Below are 21,434 nucleotides of genomic sequence, written 5' to 3' on the forward strand. Positions count from 1 at the left end.
ATGTCTATAAAGTAAACAGACAAAACAAAAGAAGCTTTTGTTATTTGCTGTAAACCCTGATCACAGGATATATGATCTCCATTCTGATGTTTGATCTCCATTATGAACTACACTTTATCTATTAATTAAGCAGTGAACAGTGTCCTACAAATGGTGAGGCATTAGTGACATTTAGTTTTTAAAAAGACCATGTGATGCTTCAGCCAAAACATTTTCCCCACTTATGTTCCGACAGAACGAACTTTTTTTCAGCATTCGATTTTCAAGGTTGTGTTTATATCCTGAGGCCAGTGGCTTCTAAGATGTCTGCTGTCTACTGTAGTTTGTCAGAGAGCCTCCATGGCTTGGTAAAGAGGCTGGGGCCCTCTGGCAAAAACTGGTTTCTCATTGTCTGCAGAGGAGAGCACATTTTTATCTTTTGAATGACTTTAAATGGCCATTCTGCCACTACAGGTCACAAGTGCTTACCAGATTTGTGAAGTAATAACCATCTTCTCCTGTCATGAGTCGACTTGGGTTGCAAAATCTTGTGATATATTGAATGTTGGACTGCAGGCGAGGCGGGTTTGCCTTCAGCACTATATAGATGAGGGTTGGTAGAAAGTCATCGGCTGAGGCGGGTTCCTTCTTCGTGATCTTGATGGCATTGAAGATGTGCTTGCTGCACTTTGTGATGCAGGCCAGCTTGTCTCTGGGCACACGCTTCGAGTCCATCTCAATTATATCTGTAATGCACCAATAAAAAGGCACTTCAAACATGTACAGTTATTTAAGAGATGTTAATTCTAAATTTGAGATGACAGAGGCAAAATACTGTTTTAAACAAAAAAGGAGATGATTATCACAATGTAAACTTTCACAGAGTTATTTACAAAAGATATAAAAACTACATGGTATTTTAAATGCAAGGAAACACACCAAATAGCTATGGACAATAACTGAAAAGAAATATAGTCCCTCTAATAGCAAATAATTAAGATCCACGACAGATTTAGACAAATGTAAAAAAAAAATTAAAACTCAATTTTTTTTTCCTGCAAATAAAAAGTAAGTGTAATTTGACAATGATACTTTATGAATAAAGCAAAGTGTCTTCAGTATGTGAATATTTTAGAAAAAAGGCCTCATTGACAAAAGCAGGAATATTTCATAAGAAATGATAGATCAGTCAATATAAAAATTCTCATCAAGTACATTGTGCTACATGGCTCTCTCTTTGTCTGAAAGGTACAATACATAAAAGGTTCCTTTAAAACCTTGAATGTATATATAAATCCTGATCGCGGACAAAGCTTGTTTGTGAAGGTAAAACTCAAATTTAAGTTTATTTACCTGTAATAGCCTTCACCAAAATATCTGATACTTCAGGAATATCTTCATTGACTGGCACACACAACATCAGCAGGGTAACCCAGTGCAGAGCCCTGTTTGAAAGTGGGGTATGGGGCAGGTATACAAATTGAAACATTCATTTAAAAAAGTTCCTCTTTCTGCTGTTTAGAAAAGACAGTAATCTGATACACTGTGTGTCAAACTGATTATAAAAGGAGGACAGGAATAAACCTCTCCAAATGAAATAACAGTGCTAAAAATATTATTTGCAAATGGAATAACCATAACAAGAAAAAAATGTAGAGTGGGTGAGCAGCTCCTTCTAACAACTGAGAAAATCTGAAAATATTCTTCAAACATATAATCAGTCTAACCAAACCACTTACAGCAATAACAACATTTATTTCTACAGCACATTTTCACACAAAGGATGAAGTTTAAAGTACTTTAGAAGATGTCAAGAGTTATAAGCACAGAAAATCAAATTAAAATTTAATTACAATAATAATGAATAAATAGTACACAAAAATAAATAATGCACACTTATATAAGATATATTTAAGGACTATACTTTTAATTATATAACTAGAATTGTTTTCTTCCCCACTCACTGCCTAGATCGATGTAGTATAAAAATACAACATTATTGTTATTAAGTTAAATATCAGCATAACTTCTTACATACTAAAGCTAAAAAGCTAAATATATACATATATAAACCTGCCCATATACAATATATTGACAAATAACATGTGTTCTGTAAATATGAACTGCATTCATCATTCTGCTATTACAAAAATAGCCTGCTTGCTAATAGAAAACAATTCTACAATTCACACTTAAATGAATATATAAATTACCAGCCATAGCCCCACTAAAGGAGCATCAGCACACTGCTTCACTGGATTTGCCATTTGATATCAGTAGGAGTCCATGCCACATTGCATAACCATTTGCATTAGGAAACACTGGGGTGGAGATGATTATTAACAACCACTACACTTAGCAACATTCTCTCCCATATTACTAGTTCTGTATGCTGATTTCCAGCATACCTGTATTTTAGGGTACAACTATTAATTTGTTAGAATGTACTTTGGGTATATTTAAATTCATTGCCTGTATGGAACACATATTCAGTTGTTTCTGAACATGTTTAAAAGTCACCTATATTTAAATAATTAATACGGATTGTTGTATATACTGTATTGAAATGCTGTATTGTCCTGATAGGTGCAGAAAAAATGTTGTACATGGACAAAACTCAGAGATATGAGGAGAACGAGTATACCTTTCAAAGACTGGCTGGGAGGCAGAAATGCTACTCTACTGTGCCATTGTCCCACTACATATACTTATTAGAATGTATTGATTTATATTATTTTTGAAACCACTATAGTCACCTGAGCTTATTTTGCTGTTAATGAGTTTGGTTTTAACTGGTTATTTCAGTATTTAAATTGATTAGTTACAGATTCTGATACATACAACTAATAATAGGATACAAGAGCATACCAATTTTACATTGTGTTTTCATGGATTAAGATTTCACACTGATTATCTCTTTATTAGCTATTTATTTCCATTAGTTTTGAGAATTAACTTGTTTTTTTTGTGATCAAATCTTTATTATCATTCAAATATCAAATCCAAAATAGATTTAGGTTTCCATAATCATTTAAGGAATGAATTAAAACTAGCAAAAAAAAAAAACTGCCCTATACCCACCCCAGCCCTGTAAGAATATATCAAAATGGTTTGGCTAAAGCACCCACAGAGACACAGTGAGTGAGACATTACCTGCATGCAGACTGAGAAGGAGAGAAATGAAGGAATAAGTTTAGAATGGATTAGCTTCAATATGATCTATTGTAGATGTCTAATCAAAAGTTTATATATTACAATGTATTAAGGTGAGAGTTAGAAAAATCTACTCAATTTTTGTCACACTGCAAAAAGACTGATAATGGTAAGCGATTATATCAGGGTTTAATTTGGAGGAAGAGACAGAGGAGTTCATCATTTGTAAGCGTGGTGGTATCAACTGTTTCCAAATAGCTCAGGGGCAAACTGTTCACACCACTGGACTTCTTTGGGCACATTGAATCAACAGGTTCTTTTAGCTCTGGCAATTCTATCAGGAAATCTAGTATGACAGAATCTACCATTGTTAACCAAAAAAAAGAAATTAAGCTCAATATGGAAGTATTAGAATTTTATGAAAAAAGTCCAGTGATGAACTCCAAAAAATTATTATTAATCAGAAGAGCATTATTAGTAAGAATGTCCATTATATTTTTAATAGCTGGGATGGACATGCACACTTCACATCTTCGCAACTTTTAATGCTAATAGTTAACTGGAGACATGCTATGGAATCCTCATGAAGTGGATCTCAATTTCAGTGTTTTTTTTAAAAGCAGCTGCATTTAACTTAGACCTTGCGTTAGATAGCATCAATTAATGCTCTAGGGAAACCACACAATGGTACACTTTTTCCAAAGACACAAGATGGGACTCTAGGTTCTTATATTTTGCCTGCATTTACCCATTAAGCCAGTTGCTTATCTAGCTAGAAAATCACATGATTCCTTTCACAGCCACCCTTATCTAAATCCAAAGAGATTCCAACAGATTTTGAATTTATGGTTATAAACTCCTTAAACACAGTAAACAGCGTTATGCAGAATGCTTTAACTTAAAGTTAGAAGGAATTAAATTCTCAGCAGGAAGGCACCTATCGGTAAATTAAGCAGGGGCAGGTTAAAGCAACATATAGCACAGTGGTGATTAGAGAGTGATGTCTGTTTCTGACTTCAATTAGAGAGATTCGTAACCGGTGAATGAAAATATAGTCAGCCCCAGAATATGCGCAATGACAAGGCAAAATGGAAAAAAAAAAAACTTGGTAAAGGTGTTAAACAATTGGAAGGAATCAACCAAATTCAGATTAGAGGAAAATCTGCATAGCGAGTGATTCAAATGAGGAATATGATCACAGAGGGAAGAGTGTTGTTACTTATGTTAGAAAGCTTGATGAAATAATGTATTGGGCAACATCACATATCTTGGTTAACACGTTAACAGAAACTATCTAGTTGATCAGACTACGCAACCAGTATTTTAGCTTGTAACATGTGGGGTGTAAGAAGTAATATTCCTCTCTTCTTAGAGCTGCACATTTAGAAGAATAAAAAAAAAACAAAAAAAAACTTAACATAGACTTCATCATAGGCTATCTCTGGATTTTTACAGGCTTCAGCTAACATACATATCCACATATCTTTAGAATTGGAAATGAGAATGCAGTGCTTGACCGAGTATGCACATGCTGAGAAGATTCTACTAGGTCTTTCAGTTTCAAAAGTAGTTCCACTTAAAGCTGGAAACCATCTTGGTTAGGGAAAAGTAATTACAACACCTTTGTCTGTATTTCTAGGCAGTTTTACAATTTCTTAATTCTTATGGTGCCTGTGATCTTCATAGTATGTTAGTTTAAAGTATAGCAATCTTCCTCTGGTGGCGTTCCAACTTTATCATCATGTAAAGAGACACTGGAGTGAAGAGTGCACCTCTGTTTTCCTCTGGGTTTGCTTGGACTTCATACTGGATGTTATGGGTCACGGGTCTGTAAAGTCAGTCAGTCTGTCAGTCATATTCTAACCCATTTATTCCTGAACAGGGTTTCAAGGAGCCCATCCTAGCTAGCATTGGGTTCAAGACAGGAACAAACCTTGGACAGGACGAACAAGTGAACACACACACACACACACACACACACACACACACACACACACACGCACGCACACGGGCCAATTTAGGATTGCCAATTCACCTAAACCCACACAGACATGGGGAGAACATGCTTACTCCACACAGGGAAGACCCAGAACACCCTGGTATCCTTACTGTGAGGCAACAGCAGTACCACTGTGCCACCGTGCCTCCCTGGTCTGTAAATTGAGCTTGCATATTGGTGTTAAGCAGATTCTTCATCATCTCCCAGAGAGAGATGTCTGACTCTCTGTCATCCAAGGCTTTGAGGACTTCTTTGGTGGAGTCAAAGGCTTCAGAATGGCTTCTATGAGCCAAGTGTGACATTTTACACTGTGGTCAGGTAAGTAAGGTATTCCAAGCAGCTAATCAAGTAATTACTGATGAGGGTTGAGATAATGAATGGGTTGAAAAGCATTGGAGGATGACTGCAAAAACACTATGCTGTCAGCAATGACAATATGTCAAAAGATTGCTCTCTTGACTTATTCTTTGTTTACTGTGATTTCCAGTATCACAAGTAAGTCCTGTTTCATCTGCAGTACCCATGAATAAAAAGTTATTTTCATACCCTTAATTTGTACCCAGTTACTCTCTCACAAAAAACGTTACCTGATGCGCTTCTGCACAGCCAGATCTTTCTTTTCATCATCTGTGGTTTCAGGGCAGAACACACTTTTGTACAGACGTGTCATGATGTATTTTTCAACTTGATCCATAACCCGTTCCACACGATCTGAAGAACCTGGAACAACGTTTTTTTAAAAAAATGTTACAAAAAGTGTTCCAAAAGACGCTTAGTACTCACAAGGCAATTTGTTTCTTTTTTAAAGGTAAGAAGAGTCACACCAGAAATTAGGAAGCAATGCTAATGTTCTTGATTGATTATAAATTAGTCACACAAAAATTAAATTTATATTTCACTTAAATACCACAAAGTTTCCCCAGAGTCTGCAGAAATAACAATTACTAGAAGTATGATAATAGGTATATCAGCATCTCACGACTGCCACAAAAATTAAGCTTGACGTTCTTCACAAATAACATTAAAGAAAATTTTTAGACTAGTCAACACAGATAAATTAATTTGTTGAGCTAGATGATTCATCTGTTGGAAAAAAAATTCTGGTAAAAATTCTGACAATGTAAAAAACAAAAAAAAAAAATCTCTATGAATAGATGACAGTTCAAGTAGGAAATTTAGACATAAGCTAATGGTAATAAAAGCTTGTAACTATTAGAATCTCTTGATGTCCACTTCTCCTGTACATGTTATTTTGAATAAAGACTCCATCTCTGCTCAACACTGGGCTAGTTATTTGCCTCCACAAGGGCATGCTGTAAGGTTACAGTAATTATTTTCTGACTAAATGGCATTTTGGTAATAATAAGCACCAATGAATGGCAAATTATCCCATCAGTAAATTAATATATTGTCTACACATGAAATATCTTACAAACCAACTTAATACATCAGAATAGAAAAATGTTATGATACCTTTTTTATATCCATTAACAACTGGATACCTTTGTATTCATTTCAATTTCAATAACAAATTCACGATGGTTAAAGGTGGAAGATCCCTTGAAAGTAAAACATTTTTCAATAATACTCAACCAACTGTGTTGGGGTGTGTCTTTGCAGGATATGTTTGTGGTTTAGTTAGTTTGATTAATTTTTTTTCTATACTTACCGTGCTAGTACACCGGTGCCGATGCACATATGCACTCACTTTAATGAGCCGATTGCCATTTAGCAGCGTGGCGAATGCACAGCATAAGCTGGGTTTGTCAGTACTAGTAAAAAGGAGATGGGCAGGTATGAAATTAGAAAAAGAAATTGGCAAAAGGAAATTGAGAAGTGAGTGAGAGCTTGAGAAAGGCCAGAGCCGAGAAGGATGGCTAGAACACCTTGAGGGTTTCCATTAGTACAGAGAGAGATAGAGAGAGCGAGAGCAAGCACTGTGCAAACTAACTAGGAGATGCCTGGATCTGCAGAATAACTAACAGAGCAGTGAAGGTTGAAGGCAGCTGGAGTAGATTCGACAGTGCAATTTTATCAAAAATTAACTTTTAAAACCATACCATTTTCTAAGCCTGCTTAATCCCGATCTGGGTTTGGAGGAGCTGGAGCCTAACCCAGCAAACATAGGGCAAAAAGCAGGAACAATCCCTGGACAGGATGGTAGCCCATTGCAGGGTGAAGTCACACACACAAACACACACACCATGGTTAATTTAGCATCATCAGTCCACCCAATCTGCATGTTTTTGAACTGTGGAAGGAAACTGGAGCACCCGGAGCAAACCCACACAGACACAGGAAGGACATGCAATTTTCACACAGGAAACACTTAGGATGTGAACCCCAGTCTCAATACTTTGCGGTAGCAGCACTACCACTGTGCCACTGTGCAGCACAAATAAATTAAATTAACGATATGGCATGCACCTATACTAATGAATACTATTAAATAAGTAATATTTTGATTGGACAATGATTTTACATGATATAAATATTTTTCACCATTATTTATATATTTGTGGTTTACATACCATCTGAAAGTTTCTGCAATCTTTCATTAAGTTCTAAAAATATTCCCATTTAATTGTTCATTGTCAACTCACAAATAACAGAAACCCCAAATATCAAATTCACAAATCTGAAGGGGCAATTGTAATCAATTACAAGATTTAAGATCTTGAGTGGAATACATCCATCCCAAAAGGTTACGGCTTGAAAAAGAGGAAGAGTCATCCAACCCTGCTACCTCAAAGATGAGGAATCCTTTCTTGTTGAAATTTACCATTGATTCAATACTAATTGAAGAAACAAGTAAACTGCACAAAAACATCCACTCTATTATCCATTTCTTTAAAATGCATAATGTTGGTCCAATTAAAAGATGCATTTACATAGCAACAGATTAGCCAATGGCTGCCAAATAATAACCTAACATCTTTTGGTTGGAGAAGGAATCCAAAGAAGTCAGGAAACAAAAAACCTGTATAGCAATGGGGATAGCAGACCTAATCTACAAAGGAACAAAATCAGGGTCAGTGTGAGGACTGCAATCAAGTATGTGTCATTACAGGTATCAGGTAAGAATTAAATGCTTTCCTCCAAGGGGGCAGCATTAACAGCAGGGAATTTGCAAGGAATGCTAAGAATATACGGTGCTGTATACTTTAACAAGATCCCAAAACAAAATAGTAAAATAAATTAAGAGCTTACAACTTTCACAAAAACTTAAAAAGAAGTTAACTGAATGATGAATGCACTCAGATATTTGGGGGGGAAATCTCTATTATTTTGCCATCTTAAAGCGCTGTTCTTTATATAGACATAGGCAACTCATATTACTTCAGAAAATGAATAACACATACAGCAGACCACTCATTTTTATGTAATTTGTTTTCAGATTATTGTACACCATTTTCTGTTAGAGAAAATCTTTATTATACGCTTATCAATTATTTGTGAGGCAAGAAATATTAAAAATGATATAAAATATGTTACTTGAACTTTTTCTGCTAAATAATTGCATATACTCTTTAACTATGGTAATTTTCTAGAACACCTCTGTCACAGAATCTGAGGAACATAAAGTGGGAAATATTCAAATTTTCCTGTATTCACCAAGTAGCACTGTGGTCCCTGCTGCCTAAGGAGCTCTGTTACACCCTATTGGAGACGCTGCTCTTCCGAAGACAAGGAGTTCATCAACTTGAGAAAATATCAAAGTTACAAACTCATCTGGGGAAAGAAGAGGCAAAGATCCAGAGCAGGGATACAAGTGGGGTGAAAAGGATTTAGACCTGGCCTAACTCCATATAAGGAGAAATGTTTGATTGCTTTTATATAATTTCTATGAACTGTTACATCTCATAGCGAGTTACGGTGAGTTGAGGTATTATGACATTTTGGGTACTGTGGAAAACAGGCTTATACCTCTTATTTCAGATGCTGGATGGGTTTTATCAGGCTGAACTAAAGAGGCTCAATGGGGACTGGAGATTTATGTGAATGAACAATGGTGAAAAAGGAAGCACAGTACAATTTAAACTAAATGTTTCATCTAGACATTCAATGTGGTCTGAACGAGGAGATGAGTTACATCATCTTAGCCAAGTCAGCAACGGAAATGGTTAACTCAGTTACCATTATCTTAATCAGAAATCATTATGAATGCTGGCAACATGGAAAGAAACATCTATCAGCATGTTCCATTCATGGACACTACAAGTTGGGCCTGCTCTATTCAAATTTTAACGACTTTAAATATAAACCTACAATCTGAGCAGGGCTGACCTCATCATACTTCCACCTACAGCCATGTTATTGACAGCAGCAATTCCTTAATATCCAAGCCAGAATAGACAGTGAATTATACAATTCCTCTTTAAATGTACATGTACAGCATAAGAGTTAATAAATGTGTTTACAAATCTTTTCTCATGCACAAAATTATGATGACTTTCAAGAATACTTTTGCATGCTGCTCTATATATTTAAAAAAAAAAAAAAAAAAATATATATATATATATATATATATATATACATATATATATATATACATATATATATATATATATATATATATACATATATATATATACATATATATATATATATATATATATATATATATATATATATATATATATATATATATATATATATATATATATATATATATATATATATATATATATATATATATATATATATATATATATATATATATGTATGCATTTTTGAGCTTTTGTAAATTTCTGTTTCTCACTGGGTACAAATATATCTATTTTCACCTCAAAAATTTTCCAATTTTGCAAACAGCACCACTTAAGGATTAGAGATCAAGAAAGTCTTGTATCTGTTTGCCTTGAAAAGCTAACAGGATTTATCTGCCTCAATGCAATAATTCTGAGTGAATTATTGATTGACTGTTTTTATTATTATTAAAATGCACATTTGCTGCTCAAGGGGAAAATGCTATCTGATGATGATTAGCTAACTGAAGCTCATAATGAAATAGAAGTGGACAGCTAAAAATAAAAATAGTAAAGATAAATGCCCTAGAGATTTTTGAACAGCCATTTGATTTCTAGCAATGTCATTCTATCTAATAAACCTCATTAAACAAGTAGAGATTAGTACATAAAAGATCTCAATGCATGTTTGAAAGCTGTAGGCAAAAGCTCTGTTTTTGAAATCAGAGAACTTTATACTTATAAAATTAGTTTTTCAATTATCAATTTTTGGAAATGTTAACATCTCTGGGGATTAAAATAATGTTAGAACACAACATTATGTTTTAATGCAAAATGGCATGGGTTCCACCATGGCTTAACTGTAACAAGGTTATACTACACATTTTATTCTTGGCTATGTGTCTTAATTTGCTTTAGCAGTATATGAGGTAAGGGGGCAGGAGAGACACAGATATTTAATGAATATATTTTGCAAGTGACAATGCTCATAATAAATTCATGTTCCCGGAATTCCCAGCCATAAAATGAGATAATTTCTGTCATCTGCTCCTTTCTCAGTAATGCATAAGAAGGATAAGAACAATGTAATGAACAACAGAGGAATAGTAAGAGGAAAGATTGAAGAGTATGAAAGAGATTCAGAAAAAAAAAAAGAAAAGCAGCTCCACCCTGCTACACAAAACAGCTTTATTTTGTCCTGTGAAGAAACCTAAAATGGTATGTGCAGGAGAGTCATTGCATCTTACATTACAATCTAGATATGAACAACATTTTCACTGCATTTTGTCTTGTATATATTATTACTTGAATGTTTTCCACCAACAAAACCAATGCATCCATTCACTCATGTATATTTTGGTTTGATCCATTTTACCTTTAAAATGCACCTGAAGCTTCTCTGCCACATTCTGATAGAAATCTTGTACATACTCAGATTGCTCTTCTGCGCTCACTTCCTGGAAACAGTAAAATAATGGTTAGAGGAAGTGAATATATATATAACATATTATGGTCGATAGAGAGCACTATAACCCGACACACACAGACGCAGGAGGCACAAGTCCAAGCACACAGGATTTATTTATAATTTCATTGTCCCAACAAGCACAAACACCCTATTTACAGTAATCCCTCGTTGTATCACGTTTTGACTTTCGCGGCTTCACTCTAACGCGGATTTTATATGTAAGCATATTTAAATGTATATCGCGGATTTTTTGCTGGTTCGCGGATTTCTGCGGACAATGGGTCTTTTAATTTCTGGTACACGCTTCCTCAGTTGGTTTGCCCAGTTGATTTCATACAAGGGACGCTATTGGCAGATGGCTGAGAAGCTACCCAACCACAGTGCGTATTATGTATTAAATAAAACTCCTCAAATATATTGTGAGCACGGGTGCTGTTCGCACCCCTAGAGGACACGGCCGCTCCTCAAAAAACGCTGAAAGATTACCTTCACATTGCTCTCTTCCTTGCTGGGCTTATATGTGGCTGCTTTGCAAGCGATATGCTTCCCGCATGGTGCTTCGCATACTTAAAGGATCAAACAGCACGTATTGATTTTTGATTGTTTGCTCTCTCTCTCTCTCTCCCTCTGTGCTCCTGATGGAGGGGGTGTGAGCAGATGGGCAGTTCGCATACTGCCCTAGAGGATAAGGACGCTCCTCTAAAAAATGCTGAAAAATGCTTGCTCCCTTCCTTGCAGCTACTTTGTCCAGCGGTGCTACGCATACTTAAAAGCCAAACAGCCCTATTGATTTCTGATTGTTTGCTTTTATCTCTCTCTCTCTCTGACATCCTCTGCTCCTGATGCGCACTCCTTTGAAGAGGAAGATATGTTTGCATTCTTTTAATTGTGAGATGGAACTGTCATCTCTGTCTTGTCATGGAGCACAGTTTAAACTTTTGAAAAAGAGACAAATGTTTGTTTGCAGTGTTTGAATAAAGTTCCTGTCTCTCTACAACCTCCTGTGTTTCTGTGCAAATCTGTGACCCAAGCATGACAATATAAAAATAACCATATAAACATCTGGTATCTACTTCGCGGATTTTCACCTTTCGCGGGGAGGGTCTGGAACGCAACCCCCGCGATGGAGGAGGGATTACTGTACTTTGTTTTCTTTCTTCTTCCTTTTCTCTCTTTTCCTCCACTACTCCTCCTCAGCAAGCTTTGTCTACCTCTTCCCGACTCTGGCTCACCAAGTAGTGCCTGCCGGCCCCTTATATAAGGCACCCAGAAGTGCTCCAGGTGTTTGATGACCTATTTCTGGCAGCACTTCCGGGTGTCGCGGAAAAGCTGCTCTCCAGGGCTCAGCAGCAGCTGCAGCACCCCTGGCGGCACCCCCGGATCCGATGCAACCCAGGGGGGCTGCCATCTAGTGTTCCGGGGGAGATAATGCTCTGACCGTGCAAGGATCCCAGATGTCCACAACAATATATAAAATAATATAATTTTTCAGAGTATGAATATGAAATTCTAGCAGCTTGACTACTGCAGTAATAGGCTCCACTGTAATATATCACTTAGACAATAGCATTGTTGGAAACTATTTAACTAGGCAATGTTGGTATTTCTTGAGCATTTTATAACAAACACTTAGTACAGATAAAACATGATTAAGAATTATTGCATAAACAGCACCTTGTGCCACTTTATTCAAGGTTTATGCCTTCTCTTTAAATCTTTACTAAAATAGTAATTCATTTGTTAAATATATTTTATCATTAAAGGGTAAGAAGAAGCTATATTTTATGTTTTGTTGATGCTCTATAAAAGGATTCTTTGAAAAAATCAGCGCTTATACTAACTGTAAACAAAATAAATAACTTATGCCCAACAGTTAAAATAATTTTAGATACATGACCAGCAGGGTTAAAACAGATTTAAGTAAATAGGCTCTGGCTGCTATCCAAATGTCCACAGTTATCACAGCAGCTAAAGGTACATTTTGCCTGTGACCAGAATTCAACTAATAAAGAGAACCTATCTGCATGACATGCCACTTGGACATACTGTATAATTGTAGTGTCTTTATGACGAATCTTACATTAAAATACAAAAAAGCGTCTTTAACATAGGAAAGGTGCTATATAAATAAAATATATTATTATAAAAAGGTCCCAATACTGGAAATGGATGAATTAACAGGTTTTTTTTGAATAGATTAAACATTCACAGCCTAAAAATACTATACAGTTATGACTCCATAAGTGAAAACTGTGTTCCCTTTATGCATTTAAGATTTATGAAAATGCTTTCAAGAAAATAATTTACTCATTATTGCTGATAGGGCTTGAGTTAACACATTTAATGGCACTGTAATGATCACACAGATCCCTCAATGTCAAAAGCTCTATAGTTCACTGTATCTTTCTAAGGCTAGCACTTTATCAGATGTTTTTTTATAGGACATCCTTGAATTTGCCTATTTGAGAATATCAGTAATACACAGACAGACAGACAGACAGACAAAGCACTTCTGACGTATGCCTGATGCTGATGAAACTGGTCTTAGCCCCTGTGACCCTGAACTGAACTAAGTGGATTTGTTATAACTTAAATATTTTCTCAAAGCCATTTCTCTAAATAATGCTATTATACTGTCTGTATACTCTTGATAAAAGAAGCAGAATGAAAATAAATGATAAAGAATGTCAAATTTGTAAATCTTCAAACACGAGATCCACCAGGCAGATAAACAATCCTTACAAATATAAGGCTGTCCATCCTAAAAACATAGCTATAGCCAAACAGAAACTTGCAAAAACAATATTATAATAGTCACCTTTTTATTAGCCATTGTGTCAAGGAAAACACGACACTGCTTATGTATGTCCCGGCCAGGCTTTTGCAGGTTTTTCAGGAAGTCAATAAAGTCACGAGAAACCTTATCTGTTTCTACGCTGGACTGTCGACTGATAGATGGACTTGGTGCTTTTGCCTCCTGGGTCTCTAAACACACAAAGAAAAAAAAATTAAGCATCACTAAAAGCAAGCTATCATTGTTAAACATTGTCTCATACATGAAAGGTAACAGAAAGTCAAATTAACCAGTAGTTTAATTAACACTTTCTGTTTTTACATAAGAATAAACTGAGATTTTGAAGAGATCGTAAGGCATCAGTTTCTTTTTATTGGCAATTTCTCATACACTTAAAAATGTATAGAATTTAAAAACATCACAATTTTAAGTATAACATTTGCCTCCTCAGAAAATTCTATTGGTAGTTTTCCATTAAAACCTTCAATATAAATATCTCAAACACATAATTCTTACATGTCTGTATACAAACTTACATTACGTTTGCAATATAGCAAATGGCTACATGTCACTGCCTATAAAGATAAAGGAACATACCTTTCACAATGCCACTTATTACAATCCTGGCATTGGCTACAAGACATAAAACTGCTTTGGACAAAGCAACAGCATGACCCATTTAAAGATTGATAATAGCATGAACCATTCAGACACACACCTACAACCAGGACAATTTAGAATCAAGAGTAAAAACAGAGAATCGAGATAGAAAACCCACAGACACGGGGAGAACATGTATACTCCACACACTGGTTCAAATCCAGAAAGTAGAATTTGTAAGCCAGCAATGGTAACTCCTGCACCACTGTGCCTCTCTGTAAGGATAACCAACAAAATTCATTCTCCTAGCATATTTAACATCTCACAATATTCAATGTTGTTTATTCAAGTTGAAATTCTAGCTTTACATCTAGTGAATGCATAGGCACTGGCGCTTAATATGCGATATTTTTGGGCTATGCTTACATAATATTGTTTAAGATATTTTTGCAATCATCACTGTTTACACATATGGTAGAATGGTGGCACAACAGTAAGCACAGCTTCATCAAAGTCCCAGGGACCTAAGTTTGATCCCTGGCATGGTTGACGTCTGTGTGGAGTTCCTAAATTGTGGATTTTTCTCTGGGTGCTCCATTTTCGTCCCCCATCAATATGTACATTAGGTTAAGTGACATAATAAAAGCAAACTAGAATTAGTGAGTGAGTGTTTGTCCTTGATAATGGGCGAGGATCCCATTACTGGACAGATTATACCACGCACCTGGTGTTAGCTAGTTAGGTTTGTCTTTTAAACAACTATATAATGGAAACTGCAATATCAGAAAATGGACATGTATTTTGCTATGATAGCAATAAAAAAAATCAAACTGATTTAATTCTTTCTGTTGTATAAAAACAGTGGGAATTCTCCCCCATAAAATAATAATGAATCCAACATTAATTCTTGCTGGAACTTCCAGCACTTCTTGCTGGACTGCTGGCTTTCCTAACAACTTTTGCCCAAAGTTTCCAGAATAAGTGCTAACTTCCTGACAACGAGTCTGTTTACAGGCACTTTAATAACCTGGTTATTCACAGAAACCCAGTCTGAAAAAACGCTATGTACTGTATATCCTTATTCCGGCTAGAGAAGACAAGTTAACACATATAGGTTTCTCCACAAGTAACCCAGTTAAGTATCCATGTAAACCGGGTTACACTTAAGGATTTTGAAGTTTTTGCCTGTCTGTTCCACTCTGTTAGGAGTGTGCATGTGTTAGATAATGGTGTAAGTGTTCACAAAGCTAAATGTATGTTGATGATGTGAATGTACAGTGCTAAGCTCAGCAGCACAATCTTGGTTAGCCGTGTTGGGGGTAAAGTATTAAAAGTAATGTGTGTTAAGTAGTTAGATTACTTTTTAAAGTAACAAGTAACCTAACGTAATATGTATTTTATTGAACTAAAAATACCTGCGTTATTGTCATACCAGCAGCACTGGGTATACGGCAAGAAACAAAAACAATACGCTACTCCTTTGTGGGCTCAGTATCACAACCATGCAGAAAGGAGTGGGCTGTGTGCAATCCAGTAACAGAAACATATTAATAAAGTGTCAATTTAGCTTTTAACTAGCTATAAGCTATAGATATGTTAAAACAGTCTGATTGGGTGATCACACTGTAAATTATCAATGGCTCAGGTTGCGGATGTAAAAAAGGGCACGAATGTTCTTTACTTCACAGGACATGATTGACTAAATGCATTTATAAAACACAAAAAATGATAATGTTTGGCTCTGTTTCTTGCCAGCTTCATGAATGTTCATATATGAGCTTAGGATTTAATAAGAAATGCTGGCCAGTCAAATGTATAATCTCTCTATTAGAATAAAAAAATCTTGGGTCGAGACGTGATCTTCTCAGACACTTTAACGTCCCGTGAGACAAGAGGACAGCTGCTGTACAGGGTTTTAAATGACGACCCGCAGTGCGACAAGCAGAACACGCAGCTCGGCAGCAGCAAGCCAGCAGCTGATCCGACCGCATCCCCTTAGTGTGCTTTCAGCCCCCCCCTCTTCACAACACGAGCGGCAGAGACGCAAAGTGGCTGGCGCTTTGCGTGCCCTGGAGGAGGGGGTGGGCAAGCAAAGCGAGCAGAGGGCAAAGCCCCCTAGTTTTCCTTATAAAAGAAGAAAAAGTAAAACATACCCATTAACCCATTGCATTTTCCAATAATTAACTATATAACATTTAGTTACTTTTTTTTTTTAAATAATGATTAAATGTAACCAAACTACTTTTGAAATTAACTTTCCCCATACTTCTCAATAGATATTGATTCCATGCTTGTTTTTGTTTTTTTTGGATTCACTGCAGCCATTGAGGGTGTTTAATTCTCTTCTGTACAGTATGGGACATGGAATTATACAATTTGTATTACATTTTATTTTTTATTAAATATTTCCCACTACAATACTTCATTTTTAAAATATCAAGGGCAACAGTAACACTTTGCAAATTAGATTGAAGCCAAAAGTTAATGCATTTCTTTGGCTCGACCTGCAGTGTATGTGTAAATCAGCCATAAATACCTGATTATTAGTAAAAGTACTAAATTTTAGTTTACAGATCAGTTATTGGGTATCATTAAAATCTTGGGAAAAGCAAAGGTGAGCTCATTGGCTCATCCTCATTTTAAAACTTGACCTGTAACGGACTTTAAATGTAAGTTTAAAATTAAAAAATGTTGTAGTTAAAAGGAGTCGCAAACTAGACATATTGTAATACTAGACATTTAGCCCGTTACAATAATGGGCGCTAGAACAGTAGTGCATAAACATTAGTAGGAACAGTCTATATTAAATGGTAAGGGACCTTGAACTCATTCTGTTTCTTGTCTTAATTTTTTTTTGTCAAAAATATTTTTGCAAGAAGTCTAAAGTAAAATAATAATAAAAATAAAATAGAAACGTATATGACAATACAGTAAGTATAATTAATATTATATTTATCCTCTCCTCTGTGGCTGTTGATTGATGTGTCTGTTTGAAGATCTCCTATCCTGCCTCTCTTTATTTTAGATTGCTGTGGCATCTCTCCAGCAAGTACTGTGCAGTTCCCCAGCAAGTATTTTAATCTGTGCTGGCGTGCAGCTGATTATTGTACAGTATGTGTGGCGTCTCCCCAGCAACGGATTTTATGTGCGCGAAAATAAATCTACTTTTAAAAGTCATCCTATTGTAATATCATGAAAATTCGTATATTTAGGAAAACCCCTTCCACGACTGACACTTTACACTTTACCGGGCCCAGCTTCTTAATCGCAAATCTGACATCCTCAGAGTGAACACTTGCACAACAACAAACACTAATCCCAACTCTTTGGGGAAGCTGGTCTCCGCGTCTCAGTACCCGATTGGATTTTTCGTGCGTTATGTTTTAGGTCTTACCTCATTTACCGAAATCCGATTAGATCGTCCGTGTGATATTTTATAGGTCCCGCCCTCTCTGTCTTGTGTGACACGTCAGGCGGCCTTTGAAGCATCTGCTTTGAAGCATTGCACCATACCCCTCGCATGCGCACTTCACCAGAAGACACAAACACACACACGAACACTGGACGCACACAGGGGTTTTATTAAAGAGGAATCTGTATTCCGTGGACAACCACATTAAAGCATCCTCAAAACAGCAGCTAGACAGAAAGAGAGAGACAGTACCCACCTGGAGAGTACCCACCTTTTAGCCTGGCTGCCAGTGCTTGGAAAAATAAGTGGAATTATCCAGAATGGATGGGGAGTGAAAGTTAAAACCAAACAATGTAAATTATCTTTAGAATAAATCCAATAAATTCAGCACAGCACTAAAGAAAAAGAATCACACAAACAACCCACCCATCTTGCCATCACTGCAGATCCATGCACAAAAAAGCACTTCTGAAACTAACCTCACTGCACACTATAACAGCAGGATTTAGTCACATCTTTGCAAGGAAGGAATCTCAGCTTGCTACAGCAAATAGCAATAGAAACAGATCAACTGTGATCATTTAGACAAGGGTAGCAGTTAAGCATGCCTTGGTGACCAAAGGAGCTGGACTACTTCAAGCTAAAAAGAAGCTATACAACTTAAAGTCCATTAGAAACTAAAAATATGTAATTCTGTAGGTGGAGTATGAGCTGAAAGCAGTGTCTGATCACTTATAAGTAGTCAACTGAGCAAGAACATATAAGACAGAGAGACATGTCAAATCTTAAAATGCAACAGCAAAGTAACCTGGAATTAATTATATAATTTGAGTATCTAAATATATCAAAAGTATCACTTTATGCTCGTTGTTTGGCAAAATTTGTAAATATAGTCACATTTCAACTCATACCCTACAGACAGTAATTGCATGAAAAAGGGGTGTTTAAAAGTTTATGTATTTGTAGTCTCTACACATTCAAAATAATTTTATTTAAAAACCCTGATCTTTATATTCACCACTGCAAAAAACAAATACATCGTTGTGGCTTTCATTATAGGGCACACTGACAATATTGCAAGTAATCAGTGTTATGCATTTCCACCATCTTGGGAGCAAGGTAAGTTTTGTTTAAAAGAAAATGTCAAACTATTTGCACTTTAGAATTGGCATAAGTATTTTAGATCTGAAAAATCCACACTGGAACAGAGGAAAAAGTTGAAACTCCACAGAATCAGCTGGCGTGGGATTCAAATCCAGGACACAGGATACTTAAGTCTGCACTGTTTAGAAGCAGCACAATGGTGCAGTAGTTAATGAAGAAATACAAAATTAGCAAGTACCCCATTTGACATTGTAACTAAATATATGTAGTCATCCACAACATTAAACACATATTTGAATATATTCAAACAAATTAATACTTTACTTTAAAAAAAAAAAAAAAAAAACAGTTCCAGTCTCATTTACTGGTTGACAGAAAAGCTCATGTTACAAGGCATCGCCATGAGCCAAATTTACACAACACAATGATGTCTAGGTTGTGTACTATAAAGGAGTATTCTTATGATGTGCAATAGACTGAATTTTTTCCCCAGAGGAATATTAGATCAACTTTAATTATGGTTAAAAAAAAAAAAAAAAAAAAAAGGAATAATAAATTGCATTTCATATTGAAAGTGGTTACTATATTTAAAATTCAAAGTAAATCTGAAATTACTATGGATGAAACTACATTATGTGTTAATAAATTACACTATTAGTGAATGCATAAACTGTTTAGCTTTTTGACTCTAAGATCACAATGTAATTAAAATTAAAAGTCCGTCCCATTCCACTTTCACCTCTATTAATACAGTACATACCTATACATTTCTTTGAGTTTTGTTGTTTTATTATACTCCATGCACATAGAGTTAAATGCCGTTTTGATATTTATAATTAATTGCTACCCACTGTTTTTTGTTATGGTTGACTATTCAGATGTCTTAGGTCACCCTACTTTTGGCTACAAATAATAGCATTCTCTTTGATTAATTTTCACAAGTTCAGAAGCATCAAGTTCCATTACTTTAGAATTAATTTATGGGCGGCACGGTGGCGCAGTGGGTAGCGCTGCTGCCTCGCAGTTGGGAGACCTGGGGACCTGGGTTCGCTTCCCGGGTCCTCCCTGCGTGGAGTTTGCATGTTCTCCCCGTGTCTGCGTGGGTTTCCTCCGGGCGTTCCGGTTTCCTCCCACAGTCCAAAGACATGCAGGTTAGGTGGATTGGCGATTCTAAATTGGCCCTAGTGTGTGCTTGGTGTGTGGGTGTGTTTGAGTGTGTCCTGCGGTGGGTTGGCACCCTGCCCGGGATTGGTTCCTGCCTTGTGCCCTGTGTTGGCTGGGATTGGCTCCAGCAGACCCCCGTGGCCCTGTGTTCGGATTCAGCGGGTTGGAAAATGGATGGATGGAGATCCAAATCTATAGTAACCATGGGAATCTTTTGTCACAGGTTCTTTTCAATTTCAGGCTTTTCCAGTTCTCCTGTTACATTGATGTTTATTTTCAGAGCCTATCTACACATCTATGAGACAGGTGATGTCTTCTATCTGTACTAGTATCAATGCTATTAGAATGTTGGAATGTATGAATCAGGGTACTTTTACTCCCAAAAGGGACAATCTGTACCATAGCATACCATTTTCAAACCTGGTTAATCCTGAGCAAAGTTGTGGGAAACCGGAGCCAATCCCAGCAAGCATAAGGTGCAAGGCAGGAACAATCCCCTGGACAGGGCCCCAGTCCATCACAGGAGAATACACACACATTAGGGCCAATTTAGCATTGCCAATCAACCTAACTCACATGTCTTTGGGCTGGGGGAGGAAACAGGAGCACCCACAGGAAGAGACCATCACTCTTCTACTATATTATGCATGGAAAGTAGAGAATACTTTCACAGTAAACAGAACATGCAAGTATTGCAACCTTGATCTACTGTTTTAAGCAAATGTAGTAGAAACCACATGTCCTTTAGCAGTAAAAATATTTTCTTTTGCTTAAAAAATCACTTTACCCTTTAAACAACAGTGCTTATATAAAATATATTGGCCACTAAACCTGTAAAAAAATGATTTTAATAGAAAAAGGATTCCAGTCTTTCCATGCCATGTACAGTGCAGTGTAGGGATGGGAATTGGTAAGATTTTCACGATTCCGATTCCATTTTCGATTCTGTTTAACAATTCGATTCTTTATCGATTCTCCTATCGATTCTTATTTTTAAAAAAGGAGAACACACAGGTCGATTAACTTAGAACTTTGTTTTATATCTTATCTTTGAACAAGATAGAAATTTAGGAGTAGCATGACCTTATAAACCCAACAGTGAGATCTTAAGAGATCCACAGCCTACGGCTCCTCGATGGGGTGCCATGGGGTCCCCAGAAAAAAATGTGTAAATGTAAAATAATAATAAAATAAACATTCTTCTGTAGCAATAACAAAGTATAACATAAATTATTCTGTGGCAATTACACAAGAATGTCCAGTAACATTTACACTCTCCTTTTTAAAAGTAT

At 36.2% G+C, this 21,434-nt stretch overlaps 1 protein-coding gene across 4 annotated transcripts in view; it reads right to left on the reverse strand.

Moving 5' to 3' along the window:
* The window catches only part of rabgef1 (RAB guanine nucleotide exchange factor (GEF) 1), an 85,508-nt gene that overhangs the window by 12,456 nt on the left and 51,618 nt on the right, over positions 1–21,434 (reverse strand). For all 4 annotated transcript variants that reach the window (XM_028807178.2, XM_051931327.1, XM_028807177.2 and 1 more), the window contains exons 4-8: positions 13,887–14,053; positions 10,976–11,057; positions 5,719–5,851; positions 1,333–1,424; positions 469–725 (exon numbers count right to left, since the gene is read on the reverse strand). In XM_028807178.2, coding sequence (XP_028663011.1) covers positions 469–725; positions 1,333–1,424; positions 5,719–5,851; positions 10,976–11,057; positions 13,887–14,053 — 731 coding nt within the window. The remainder of the gene's footprint in view (positions 1–468; positions 726–1,332; positions 1,425–5,718; positions 5,852–10,975; positions 11,058–13,886; positions 14,054–21,434) is intronic.

The sequence above is a fragment of the Erpetoichthys calabaricus genome, chromosome 8 (genome assembly GCF_900747795.2).
Source record: "Erpetoichthys calabaricus chromosome 8, fErpCal1.3, whole genome shotgun sequence".
Taxonomy (NCBI): Eukaryota; Metazoa; Chordata; class Cladistia; order Polypteriformes; family Polypteridae; genus Erpetoichthys; species Erpetoichthys calabaricus.